This window comes from Coenobita brevimanus, chromosome 86 (genome assembly GCF_032717465.1).
Source record: "Coenobita brevimanus isolate Jiangsu-jjx chromosome 86, ASM3271746v2, whole genome shotgun sequence".
NCBI lineage: Eukaryota > Metazoa > Arthropoda > Malacostraca > Decapoda > Coenobitidae > Coenobita > Coenobita brevimanus.
In genome coordinates this window covers 30,934,782-30,949,413 of record NC_137039.1, presented here as the reverse complement: position 1 = coordinate 30,949,413, position 14,632 = coordinate 30,934,782, and the positions used below count along the sequence as shown (strand labels likewise).

The window sequence follows — 14,632 nt, the reverse complement described above, 5'->3', positions numbered from 1 at the left end:
ACATAGGGAGAAGGGGAGGGGGAGAGGAGGGTGGAGGAAGAGGGGAGAGGTTATCAAGCAGGTTTCCTCTCTCTCTCTCTCTCCCTCTCTCTCTCTCTCAGCAGTCAGGCTGCGCTGCATACCTTTTTCGTTAATAAAGACTTATGCGACACGAGTGGGGGAGGGAATGCATGTGCGGTATATTTAAGCAGAGAGAGAGAGAGAGAGAGAGAGGAGGGGGGACAAGGCATTCGTTGTTGCCTCCTCTCCAGTCACTTAAGAGTAAATATGACATAAGAGGTGTTACGGCATCACTAAACCCAGTACGCTATAAATACCATAAAATCTAATGTTAGGTAATGTGCAGCATAAATCGCTCAACAGGAGGTGTTACGAAATATCTCAAGTCTCTAGGGATAGAATTCTCCTGCGACTGCGTATTCTCGTCGTTTGAGGAAGCTCCGTAATCCCTTTTTCTACGTGATTTATTTTATTACACCTTACCGTTTTCTGTTACATAACGTACATCCTTCCATTATATAGTCTATCGCCATATTCTAAATAAACAACGGACAAAAGCATATTATCCAGCCATATCCAAAAAATAAACCGCTTAGGAGGAGATGTTAGGGTGATTCCTTAACCAACGGGAATACGAGCTTGGAATATGGCACTAAATCCTAAGTGCGGACGGTATTTATAAACTCAAAGTTCACGTCGTTTATACAGCAATTGCTAGTATATACTTTGGTCTTCATTTATAGTATCAGGCACTTCAAAATCATATTAAGAATAACAAAGTGAAAAATATGAAAACCGTTGTGAAATATGTTTATAAAAAAAATGGTTAGCATCTTCATAAATACCAATTAGAACGAAATATATTGTGAAAAAATAAGAAACTAATTTATTGGTAAAAATTAGCTACAGTATGATGTTTATAGTTAAAAAAAAAAAAAATGTGGTTCCTCTTTATATATGCTACCCCTATACGGCAACACTGGCTGCAAATTTAGGCGGGAGAATCCTAGCCTACAGGCGGGTGCCAGGCCTGCGGCATATTCGAATCTCCTTTTCGGTCAGTTGCTTAATTTTGTGACTTGCTTTCATCGGAATGCATGTGATACTGATATATCTAACCACTTGAATCTCGGTAAGTCCTTTTAAGTTTGTTTTTTCACGGCAATATGAGTTTTAATCAACTTGGGAGAGGCCTCTTGTGAGGGAAGGGATTAGTTTCTTTAACAACTATTAAAAGTATTAATATGGAGGCATGCGAGTGATATATTTAACCACCTGAATCTGGGGAGTCATTTTTAAGTTTGTTTTCACGGCAACAACCCGACTGTAGGATCAACTCTGGAAAGGCCTCTCAAGACGAAAGGATTTGTTTCTTTAATTTGGTGACTGTGTTTTAATCGCGATGCTCGCCGTATTAAACCACTGGCATGTGTGACATCCTTTATCGTTTATTTCTACCAGACGATTTTTTTCAAAGAACTGCCTCTCAAAGCTATGATATTGGTTTCTTAATGCAGTGACAATCAGACTGCATACATATTGACATTTTTCTCCTTAATGTTTTTTTTTTTTTTTTTTTTTGAGGGGGGGTATTCTCACGGCCACAAGCTGATATTTATTTTTGAAAGGCCTCTCATACTAAAGATACTCCTTAACTCCATCAGATCCAAATCGTTTTCTTTTTTTTTGTAATAAGTTTCCACCAGACGATTTTATGCAGTTTATAATTCCGATCTGACGGGTTTCGATACAGCCTTAGCCCCATGGCCATTCTCGTCAGTTATGGACACTCCCTAGCATCTCTTCCTTAGCGATTCATCTTTTTGAATATGGCTGGTTATTATCCTTCTGCACGTTATATATACGGCGTAGCGATATTAGAATGATTTATGTAACATGGAGAACAGTAAGGTATAATAAGCCAAATAAGTCACTTAGGGAAAGGTCTTAGGAGCTTACTTAACCAACGACTATATGGGTCCGTGACTACTGTATATACTCTTACCCTAACTTTGTCTAAAACTGCCATCTCTCCATCTTAAAGGCTGAGCAGTAGCAGAAGACTGATGCTAGAATATTGTGCTAGTCACGAGGAAGTGTGAAGGATGCATGGTCGTTGTATTGCCTTATTCTCAATGAGTTACGTAAAATAAGCTACAAAGGGACGAAAATCTGGGCTGGGTTAAGAAGAAAAGAAATTATAATGGAAGACGACGAGATCTGATAATGAATGGAGGAGAAAATATAATGAATGGAGGAGGAGAAGGAGAAATTATAATGAATGGAGGAGGAGGAGGAGGAGGAGAAGAGGAAGAAGAGGAGAAATAAGTGGGGTTAATCACAGCTGCTTGTGTAGCAGACGGTGAGTAAGCAGACGTTGATAAGCTAACGCTCAGTGCTGATGTGTACAGTACTTAAACACTCCCAAGACTCCTACGGCCCACAACAAAGCAGCACCTTTAATACTGGAATAAACTTGACCTATCCGCATCGCAAGCACATAATAAATTATCTCCACTTCCCTTCCCTCAAGCTCCTATGACCCACGAAAAACACTTAACCCGTTAACTGCTCTATACAGCCTGGGCCGTTCCGAGTGTGACTGCACAGTACAGCCCTGGCCGCGCACGTGAATTTCGAATATAGCGCCATGGTGACCAAGGCCGACGCATGCAAGCATGTTGGAGCCTTCAAAACCGAAACCGAAAATGAAAACGAAAACTATACATTCCAATATGGTATCAGACACTTCGATGTTCTTCCAAAGCTTTACCAGGGTAAATATTGAGCTAATATTTCGTTACTATATACTTTGGCATGTGTTTTCTCAATTCCTAAGACAAAATTTGGCCTTTGGGAAATTTCAGTTTTACCCTTATGTCTGAGCACCACAGCACCTCCAAAAATCAGCCATGAGCAGTTAACGGGTTAAAACATTAATACTGTAATACACTTGACCTTTCTATATAGTCAATAGGCATCTCTCCACCACTTTGCTCACTCAGGCTCCTACTACCCACCAAAAACCACTTACCACCTTTAATACTGGAATACACTTGACCTTTCGATAATCTCAAATGCTGTCTCTCTACCCCTTAGCATTCTCAGGCTCCTATAACCCAGCGATAAAACACTCATCATCTCTAATACTGGAATACACTTGAGATTTCCACCTAAAACACATATAATCTCTCTCATTCCCCTACACTCCAGCTTCTATGACCAATTCTCAGCTCCCATGACTCCATCTCAGCTCCTATGACCCCATCTCAGCTCCTATTAATCTCAGCTCAATCTCCTGCGTAATAAATAAATTGAGTTGTCCAAACCATGAGAAGCTTAATTAATACAACAGATAATGCCACCACAGCCACTACCACCACCACTATCAAAATAATAATAATAACAATAACACTAATGGTAATAATAATAATAATGATGATAATAATAATTATAATTATAATTATTATTATTATTTCCCGCCAACAGCTAGCTAATAATACCGGAAGTAACACGAACAGGATTTATGAAATCGTAAAAAAAAATGAGAATGAACTCTGACGATGACTGCGAGATCTAAAAACGTCATCTCAAAGATTTAAATTACTCTCAGGCTCCTATGACCCACTCAGATACATAAAATCGTCTGCAGTTAGCCAGAATATATTACCAGCTGCATGGGACAGGACAGTACATCTCATTTTCCCAAACTTGGCCCAGATTTTCGTCCTTTTGCAGCTTATTTCACGTAGCTGGGAAAGAGACAGTGCTACGGCTCTACATCCTTTCCGTAGCGCTTCTTCGTGAGTAGCATTGTAATCTAGTGCTAATATATTGCCACAACTCAGCATTCAAGATGGAGGGATGGCAGTTTTAGGACCGGTTAAAGTGATTTGAGTACCATATACCGTAGTGTTAAGACGCAGGTTATGACTCACTCACAGGTGGTTAAAATGATTCGGTGATAAATGAATATACGGTACATGAGAGAGAGAGAGGGGGGGGGGGGACGAAGAATGAAAAAAGAACAAGCACTGGGAGTTGGAAGGTCTGTGAGAGAGAGAGAGAGAGAGAGGGGGGGGGAAACGAAGCATGAAGAGAGCAAGCACAGGAAGTTGGAAGGTCTGAGAGAGAGAGAGAGAGGGGGGGGGACGAAGCATGAAGAGAGCAAGCACAGGAAGTTGGAAGGTCTGAGAGAGAGAGAGAGAGAGAGAGAGAGAGAGAGAGGGGAGGGGAGGGAGAATGAAAAAGAGCAAGCACAGGGTGTTGGGAGGTCTCAAATAGAGAGAGACAGACAGACAGAGACAGAGAGAGGGAGGAGACAGACAAGGACGAGAGTGGGAGTAGTAGTAATGAGAGAGGGAGAGAGGGATGGGGGAGGAATGAGGGGAGAGGAAGGGAGGGAAGAGGGGAGAGAGAGGACATGAAGCTGAGCATACCAAGTACAATGGATTACGGAGGAAAGCAAACAGCAACAGACTTCATGGTCCTTTCGAGACTGATTGTTACAGAGCAGACTACGACTACGAGATCTTATTCTACATGTTGAAGGATTAGGAAAGTAAAGCAAGAAAGGTTAAGAGAGAGAAGAGGGAGGAAGGTAGGGAGGGAGAAGGAGGCGGAGAAGTAAAAAAAACATGCGAAAGGGAGGGGGGGAAAGAGAATCAAGGACGAATAGTGCACAGGGAGGGAATGAGGGAGGAGTAGCGAGGAAGGACAGAAGAGAGTAAAGAGAAAGATGGAGAGAAAACAGGAGGGGAGACAGTCAAGGACGAATAGGGTGGGGGAGGACGGGAGGGAAAGATCGAGAATCGAGAGTAAGTGAGCAGGTGGTGGAATGAGAGGGAGGGAGAAGAGAAGGGGAGGGAGAGATGGAGGGAGTGGAGGGAAGACAGCAAGCCGGAGCGAAAGAGGCAGAAGAGGAGGAGGAGGAGTAGAAGGCGGGGAAGGCAGTGGACAGGAGGGAGAGAAAGGTAGGTGGGGAGGGAAGGGGAGGGGGGAGGAAGATGAGGGAGTGAGCAGGAGGAGGGGGAGGGGAAGAGAGGGTAGAAGGGAGCGGGGAGGGAGGTGGGGAAGGGAGGGAGGACAGAGAAAGAGGAGGGGAGAGAGGAAGAGGGAGGTAACGTAGGGGGAATATGGGTAGCGATAAAAAGAGGCGGGGGGGGGGGCAAGAGGGGAGGTTATCGAATTCAACAGAACCTTCTAGTCATTCTCTCTCTTTCTCTCTCTTATCAGTAAGAGTGCTACTTAAATTTATCTATACTGAGAGAACGAAATACATGAGAGAGAGAGAATTAGCGCTACTTGCTGAGTTTCCCCTGCACATGTCTATCAATATACCGGTATGTTTTTTGTACCTGTATGTAATCAGATATAAAGACAGATACAGATATGGATAATCAGACAAAGAAAATGAAACACATACCAGGAATGAAGTCAAAGAAAACTAACAAAAGCATGGTTAGCGACATAAAACTACCAAAAATCTAAATCAAGGAGAGTGCCTGACCAAACCTGTCTACTGTACCGTACTGTGCTGAGGCCGGGAGCAGGTGGAGAAAAAAAAGAAAAGAAAAAAAAGAGGCTATTAACTTTACGCAAAACCGGACGTGCGGCCTTGCTATGTACCCCTACCCCAAGCCCTTGCCCCTAGCCTATCCTGTAACCCCTTCAAACAGGTGACGAACTTTACTAAGGGGTGTATTCTCCTCGGTTAAGGAAGCTCCCTAACACCTTTTCCTTACCGCATTATTTCTGCATACAGATCATTATTAGTCACGTATTTGTTATTCTTGGCCGACAAATGGGGAGGTACATGAGAGAGGGGTGTGTGAGCTGGGAGCAAGGCAGTGAGGTGATACTGTACAGGGCGTCAAGGAGGCGATTGTTTGTGGCCACCCCTTATAGGATTGAGGCGTCTGGCAATAGATAGATAGACTTCTATGTTCATGTTAAAGACATAAACAACATAGCCTACTAGAGAAGCAACGTGTAGTATGGAAAATGTATCGCTTTGGAAAAGGTGTTACGGAGCTTCCTTAACAGTCGAGAATACCATGATACCGTAAGTCTTCCTACCTACAGACGGTTTTATTCAGCTTAGGGGAGACCTCTGGCTGTGAAGGGGTTAATGAAGGTCGTATCTATATCTAAACCCTACAGCTCGAAAAGCAAATCTAAAACTGAATCAAATCGCCTGGAGCCAACATAAATAATAACTGGAAGAAACCAGCTGGCAGACATGGGGTCTATTACTGGGTTTCTATTACTAGTACTATTACTGTTAATTTCAATTGCTCTCTATTATATTATTATTTTAATTACTTTAGTGGTCATCTATTACTATTACTATTACTTGGTCATCTATTAGTATTACTATTAATATATTATTTATGATAACGGTATTAATTAAACTGAAAATGGTTTTTAATTTTCATTAACGTTGGGAGGCTGTTCCACTGAATGCACAAGTGTGTCTAGATCACCTGATGGCCTGTTGACCACTCTCCATTCTGCACGGTCTCCTGTGGTGTACCTGCAGCTTGGACAGCAGCCAACAGGTAACCAAGGTTAGAAGGCCTTTTTTATTGGTGATGGTAAACGGTATTAAAGAAGTGTCTGTAATGGGAAAGTAATATACAGTACAATTATCTATTACTTTGCCTTCTATTACTATTACAATTACTATTACAGCCAGGATATTGTGATCTATTACTATTACTATTACTTTGAAAACCCTGTAATAGTCTATTACTATTATTATTGCATATTACTATTATCCCAGGGCTCTTGCTAACTGCTGATGGTTGCGAGCCATTTGGCTCCTAGGGTTTCAGATTTACGAGCCAAATCAATTTTTAGTAACCAAACTGATTACGAACTGAAATACCCGGTATTTTACGAGCAATAAATATATTTATTTACACATTTTGATTATTAGAATCATATAATGAGGTTTTAAACATTCACAGTGGCGACAAGGAAAGAATAATCGATCACAACGTGCTTTTTTGTTCATTTAAGTGAAATTTACTTATTTTGTAGTTTACTGGGTTTTGAAGTGGATGTATTGTCTCTTCGCCAAAAGGCGACTCGCTGAAGGGAAAAAATACTCGCATTTGCGAGCTGTGGCTCGCCAAACAAGAGCCCTGTACCCCATGTCTGCCAGCTCGTCATCGTCGTGAAGAGGTCATTTTTAAGAACTCACCACTTATACAGTACAGCTACGACTGCACTATAAAACACCTTTCCTAAGTGCCATGTCGAAAAAAAAAAAAAAACACACTGAAATCACTTACATCCAGCTGAAAACCCTATCAATCTTGCAACATTTCCGGACGTCATCTGGTTCGTACCGGCATTCTCACTGTGGGTATTCTCATCGGTTAAGGAAGCTTCCTAACATCTCTTCCTTAGCGATTTACTTTTGGATGGCTGGATAATATCGTTTTGTACGTTACTGATGCAAAGCAGGGTGATATTAGAATGGTTTAAGTAACACAGAAGAGGACGAAGAGGTGTAATATGCAAAGTAAATCACTTGGGAAAAGGTGTTAAGAGCTTCCTGGTCCGTATTCACAAAGTTTCTTGAGCTAAAGTTGCGTGACTAAAACAGTTTAATTAAATTAGCCCGTTTGCCGTGATTACCAACTTCCCAACGTTTGTTTGTGTGTCGATTTATACGGTGGAGAGAGAGAGAAATACTGTACTTCTAACCATGATTCTCCTCCCTAAACCCATCAGGTGATTCATTTAAGTGGCTAGTTCCTCCTACCTCCAGACGATTTTCTCTCTCTCTCTCTCTCTCTCTCTCTCTCTCTCTCTCTCTCTCTCTCCTGGGCAAACTTCTTTTAGGGGAGGGGTCAATGAAGGAAGAGAGATAGGACAAAGAAAAACAAAATCAAGATAATTTGAAGAGAGAAGATAAAAGGGAAGTAGAGGGGGAGGAGGGCCCGAAATATGACATAAGAAAAAAAGAAAAAGAAAAAGAAACTGAGGAGATACAGAGATGGAGATATGAAGGAAGATAAGGAATGCAGAAACGACGAAAAATAAGAAGGAAGACTCGTAAAAAGAGGTAAGGGAAAAAGGATAGAAGAAATAAATGGATGGGATACAATGAGAGGAAGTGATAAAAGGGAAAAAGGATAGAAGAAATAAATGGATGGGAGACAATGAGAGGAAGTGATAAAATGGACAGATAAGGAATTGGGAAATGACGGAAAACTGATACGGTACGGAGATACGAGATAACAAAGAAAATGCGCAAAATGGAGTGGAAGAGAGGGATACAGGAAACGAAGACGGGGAGACATAAAAAGGGAGATAGGGAAAAAGGAGGAAGTGATAATGGGTGACATAAGACGAGGGAAAAAACAAGGACGATAAGATGCAAAGACGGATAATGAGGTGGAGAAAACATATAATACGTTTAGAGGTAGACATTAGAAGAGGATAAGGGACAGAGAAAACGCAGGAAAAAAAAAAAAAAAAAGATAAGAAGCAAAGAAGGAAACTCATGAAGTGAAAGTGTAAAAGAAGATAACAAAGAAAACACGAAAACTGAGGAGAAAAACTGACAAAACAAAATATGACAGATAAGAAGCAAAGACGGAAAATGAGATGGAAAAGTAGAAGACAGGGATACAGGAACGGTACCGTAGGTTACTGATTAAAAGCTGCTGCGTTTCTCAGCACGTGTGGAGATAAATAAGGTACGGTACCGTATGCTACTATTCTACCCTATGGGTCGGGGAACAGGGGTAATTTACCTAAAATGGGGTAAATTAAAATTTCTGGGGTAATGCATGCAGTACGAGTGGTAATGCGCGCTGATTATTACTGATTTTTCACACACATGATGTAAGTTTTAGTGAACAAAATGTAAAATCATGTATCATTATATTTGTTGCTTATCCGCCGCACTACTGACGTGTGCACAGACGTGGCTATTTTCTTTTTTTCTTTGAAGTTTCGGGGTAATTTAAATTTACTCAAATAAATTTTGGGATAATAACTACCCTATGAAGTTCCCCGACCCTTGTTCTACTCTGTCTGGAAAAAAATAAGTCCTCACTGTGAAGAAGTTGCCGGATATTTTATTTCTGTGGTATGGGTGGTGGTGGTGGTGGTGGTAGTAGTAGTAGTAGTAAGAAAAAAGGAGGAGGAGGGGGAGATGAGTATAAGAAAAAAGAAAACGACTGGCAGCTAACGTTCCTAAGGTAAAGCTAGATGGGTGGGATCAAAATTGTGACTATGGTACCCATGGAACATTTTGCACCTGCGCAGAAACCCACCAGGTATGTGAAAGTGGCAGGTGTCTCCATTCTTGTACTTGTTTATGTTGAAGGAAGGTTTTGACTTAGCTAGATCTTCACCACACCTGTACTGACCAACTAACAGCGCCAAAACTTTTCCATGACCTTCCTGTTTCTGTCATTTTCCCCTCCCTCTTTCCTTTCCTTGACCTTATCCTCTCCTTCCTATCTGTGCTAGCATCATTTTCCTTCCCTCTTTTCCTCTAACTTTCCACTGGTATTTTCATCCCTTCCCTCCCATTTTCCCTCTTTCCTCTCCGCTTCCTACTGTCATTATTTCTCCTCCTTACCTTCCTCTACCTTTCCCTCTCTAATACAGGTCATTTCATCGTTTCCCCTCCCCCCCTTCTCCAACCTTCCCCTCTCCTTCCTACTGTCATCACTTCCACTCCTCTTCGTCGTACCTTTCCCTTTCCTTCCTCTTTCCCCAGATTTTTCCTTTTCCTCCACATGACCTTCATTAACCCTTCATCTCCCTCTCCATCTTCCCCTGTTCTTCCTATTTCCATCGTTTTTTTTTTTCCTTCCCCATCCTCATCTTTATTCTCCTTCCCATTTCCATCATTTCCCCTCCTCAAGCTCTCCATCCTTCAGTGTTCCCCTCTCCCACCTCCCTCCATCTCTCCTTCCTTCCTCCGTCATGTCCCTTCTCTCCCTTCCTCTACCCGATCTATTTCCATTCTTTTTCCTCTCTCTTTTCCTCTACTTGATCTCCATGTTTCCAGAATTTTCCTTCTCTCCCTTCCTTCTTCATTTATCTTTCCTCCATTCTTCCCCTCCCCCTTCTTCCTCCATCTCTCCCTTCATCATTTCCTCTCTTCCTTCTACCTGCCACTACTCTCCTCATACCCCTACCTCCTTCTCTTTCCTTTCTCCAATCTTCCTCTCTTTTTCTTTCTTTCCATCACTTCCCTTCCCTCATCTCTTCTATTTTTCTTTTCTTTTCCTCATTATTCCATCGTTTCCCCTCTCTCCATTTCTCCATTCTCCTTGCCATTCCTAACGTTTTCCCTCGAGTTTCCCCCCCCCCCTCTCTCTTATTCCAACCATTTCTTCTCGTGTCTTCCCTCTCCTTCCTCTTTCCATATTTCCTCTCTCTCTCTCTCTCTCTCTCTCTCTCTCTCTCTCTCTCTCTCTCTCTCTCCTTTCTATTCCCACCATTTTCTCTCGTGTCTTCCCCTCTTCTTCCTCTTTCCATCTCTTTCTGTCCTTCAATTCCTTCACCTTCCTCTCTCGTTATATAAATTTCCTCTCTCTCTCTGTCATTCAATTTCTCCTCCTTCCTTCACCTTCCTCTCTCCTTATATTAATTTCTCCTCCCTTTCCTCTGTCCATCATTTCCTCTCCCTCCCACTACCTTCAATTCTTCTTCGCATTTTCATCATTTCTCTCGCTCTCCCTCTCTTCATGTATATACCTTCCACTTTTCCCCCCTCTTTCCACCGTTTCCTCTCCCTCTCTTTCTCCACCTGCCCTCTCATTCCCATTTCCATTTACTGAATATTTCCCACCCCTCCTTTCCTCCATATTTCCACTCTTCATTCTTCCCCTCTACTTCCTGTTTCCATCATCTCCCTTTTTCCCCCCACTCCTCTGTCTCCAAGCCTTCATTTCTCCCTCATCCCTTTTTCCTTATTTTTGTTCTTTTCTCCAACGTTTCCTTGACTTATTAATCTCTTCGTTTCAAATTCCTCCCCTATATTACCCACTCCTCCGTGTCTCCCTACCTACCACTCTTTCCTTCACTCTCACTTTCCTCTTTATCCTTATTACTGGTTTCCCTGTATTCCTACATTATCCTCCAGCCTTCGTTTTTTTCTCCCCTTCCTCTTTATTTTCCCTTTTCCTTAATTGTCTCCCTCCCTTTCTCCCTCTCTTCCTTCCGTTTTCCTCATTCCTCCATGTCTACATCCCTGTCTGCCTTCCTACACTTGTTTTTTCCCTCTTCTCTCCCTCCCCTCTTCTCTTTATCTCCCTCTAACTTACTCCACGTCTTCTTACATCCTACTTCTCTCTTTTCCTCCCTCCTGCATTTCCTCCCATTCTTCCTTACCCTGCACGCTTGCATGTCGTTCCTTCACCCCAGCATCTATAAACACTCGAGGTAACCACACAACCAACAGCGTGCGCCTAAATACAAACCAGAAATCCAGAAACAGTGATCCACTCACGTAGATTCCCGTCGCCATTACGAGGATGAAGTAGATGACCACGGTGACTATATCCCAGGCAGATAGCATGGTGTTGCCGATCAGGCCCGGGTCACCCTCATGTTCCTGCATTTTGGCTGACTCCATGCCGCCACGTTCACTCCCTCACTCACACTGGCAGTCTGGCACTCTCACCAACCGCCGTCTCGCGTTGCCAGTCTCTTTTTGTTGCCAAATCCATCCGCTAAACTCTGCCTTTGAATATCGCTACAGAGTCGGTAAACGCAAAAGTAAATCCAGACTCTCGCTGGAAACATTATCATTCCTCTACAGCAACATTAAAACTTTGCCAGAGCTCTATAACGCCACTTGCTTTTATGTCGCTAGGCGTTACACAGTGTCGCTAAATGGAAAAATCTTACATCTAGTGAGGCAAATGTTACAGTGGCACCTCTAAATTGGCAACTCAAGGTCCACAGGTGCTTACTTCATATTTGCACAGTTCTTTATTACATGCTTACAAGTTTTTCATTCCAGCAGTAGACGAAATTCTTAACATGGCAATAATGGAAGGAGGGAGGGAGGAAGACAGAGGGGATGGCTAATGGCGATATGTGGCAACATGATACAAAAACATTACAAGAAGCTCATAATAATTTGTTTAATTCAGAAATTTAGTACAGCAGAGTATTATAATTAGTCTCTCCTAAACATATTTTCCGCTTTCTTGAGTATGTATCTTGTACTTATGCTGTTTTCATGACTGACGTGCAATAGCTTGTCAGTATTTGGCAACTTTTAGAAATGCAAATATTGCGTATTGCAAAAATAAGCCAAGATATTTAATTCTAGTACTTTCATCAGTCAAGTTTCCGAAAATATCCATTAACAGGTAACTCTCACGTCTCGGCTTTCAGTACTAACATAATTCGAAGATAAAATCGATATCACGCCGGTGAGTTGCAAGTAGCTGCCATAGAATGAACTGTGTCGGTAAGGTCGTGACTGTAGGTTTTCAGCTGACAGTTGACCTTACGGCACCGAAACATACCGGTCACATGACGTAAGGAAGGCCGGAGAGATCAGAGGGAGAGGTAAGGGAGAGATGAGAGTCAAGGTGATGGCTTAAAGATAAAAAAAAGAAATGGGTCAAACGTTAATCTCATTATCTGCCCCACATCGAGAGTCTGGGCGTGTTTTTGCGTATTTTTTTTTCTACCTAGTCACATTGTTGTGTTGGGACAATATTTGCATTATATAACGTTAGTCATGTGAAGAGAAGGGAGAATGAGACTGATTACGAGGGTGAGATGGAGGAGGACAGGGAGACCGAGGATGAGGTGGAGGAATGGGGTGGAAAGGTATATGAATAAGAGTGGTGTGAGCTGGAGAAAAGGTAGCCTGATGTCGGAGAACATGGTGCTATGGAGGCGATCTGTCTGTGGCCCCCCCCCCTCCTGGATTAAGACGTCTGGCTTTAGATCAGAGGTGTTATCGCGAGGGAAAAAATAAAATTATCTAAACTAATTTTTATAAAAAAAAAAAATTATCTCCCTATCGGTTGGTTACCCGTTATCGCGAGCAACGCAACTCAAAATATTCGTTAATCAAGATTAGCCAGGATTAGCCAAGGATGCACCCGAGGTATTCTGAGTGATTTTGTGATTTGTGACTTTATCGTGAGTGGTGTTGACTTCTCCATAAACGTTCCCGCTTCCCGTATAAAGTATACCCTTCCGTGATGACGTAAAGAGTTCAATTGACGTCGTTTTAATGTAGGCTGTATGGATGGTAAACAGCATGATATGATGATACATGGCATGCGATCACACGAGCCTGTTATGACGTCACTATCTCGAGCTTGAAGTTGGGTTAAAAGTCACAACTGGTGTCGATTATAATATGTTGCAATAACGACAGGCAGGCAGATGTCTTGGGGAGTGTTTAAATGTAAAAGTAATAACAGTCTTGCGAATTTTTATGCAAGATTTGCGTGAGAAGTTTGCACTGCTCGTTTATGTGTGAGGATTTTCTGCTCTATGTTTGTGTGAAAAGTTTGTTCAGTTTTTGTGTAATTTGTACTGTGTGATTACTTTGTTCTGCTTACGCGAGAATTTTTTACTAGTTGATTACTTGAGAATTTTATACAATTTATGAGACTTGCACAGTACTATTTATTTGGGGGATTTATATATATATATATATATATATATATATATATATATATATATATATATATATATATATATATATATATATATATATATATATATATGTGTGTGTGTGTGTGTGTGTGTGTGTGTGTGTGTGTGTGTGTCCCGTGGAACAACCTTGTCGTGGTGGGGGGCTCGTGTGCCCCATAAATCTGGTGGTCCGTACCAGCGGGGGAAGATCGCCCCCGGACTCAGCAGAGGATTACCCGTGCTGGAGGGGCATCAGTGAGGAGTCAGACTAAGTGTTCTCAGGTCCACTGCCTTGTGGCTTGCCCTTGGATGTGTTAAGGTTACAGAAATAAACTCCGAACGAAAAATCTGTGAGTGGAGTTCCACGGAAGGCGGGGCTCTATAGGCAGAGCTCCCGGCAGACTCCTGCATCCCTGCTTAGTAGATGGTATGTGGTGAATCTCAGTGCCACGTTTGCCACTATCACAGGCTGAGAAGGGCCAAGTCATGTGGTGGTATGGAATGCGCATCCTCACCATCACACCAAATCCATTCACTGCGCAAGCCCACTGCTAAACTCACCTCCCATTTCATCTTTCATCAAAACCGAAAGACCTCTGCCGACAAGATAGGGTGACAATGACAGGTCATTGATGTGGCTGGAAATCGTTAGCTTGAGTCCTGCACATAAGCGGCACTGGCCAAATGGTCGCTGGCATGATGGCGTAGGCGCAGGTCATGCCTTCGGCAGCATCCTGTGTGACTAAACACCTGGAAGCGGACGCCCAACTGCTTATCCCTGCGGGGAGAGCTTTGGAAAAGGTAACCTAGACCTTTGCTGCTCCGCACCACCTGGACAGATAACCGCGTCTCGTAAGGCATCTCACAATGCGGTCGAAAAAATAAAAGAATCCTTCTGATTCTTTAATATACGAACCTTGCTAGATACTGCCCACGACACACGACCACGCCGCAGAACTGCCTTTATGACCTAGGAACTGAA

At 42.5% G+C, this 14,632-nt stretch overlaps 1 protein-coding gene across 1 annotated transcript in view; it reads right to left on the bottom strand.

The window, feature by feature from the left end:
• The window catches only part of LOC145410649 (sodium/mannose cotransporter SLC5A10-like), a 57,141-nt gene extending 45,527 nt beyond the window's left edge, over nt 1-11,614 (bottom strand). The window contains exon 1 of the mRNA XM_080280763.1: nt 11,489-11,614. Coding sequence (XP_080136889.1) covers nt 11,489-11,614 — 126 coding nt within the window. The remainder of the gene's footprint in view (nt 1-11,488) is intronic.
• Nucleotides 11,615-14,632: the final 3,018 nt, after the last annotated feature.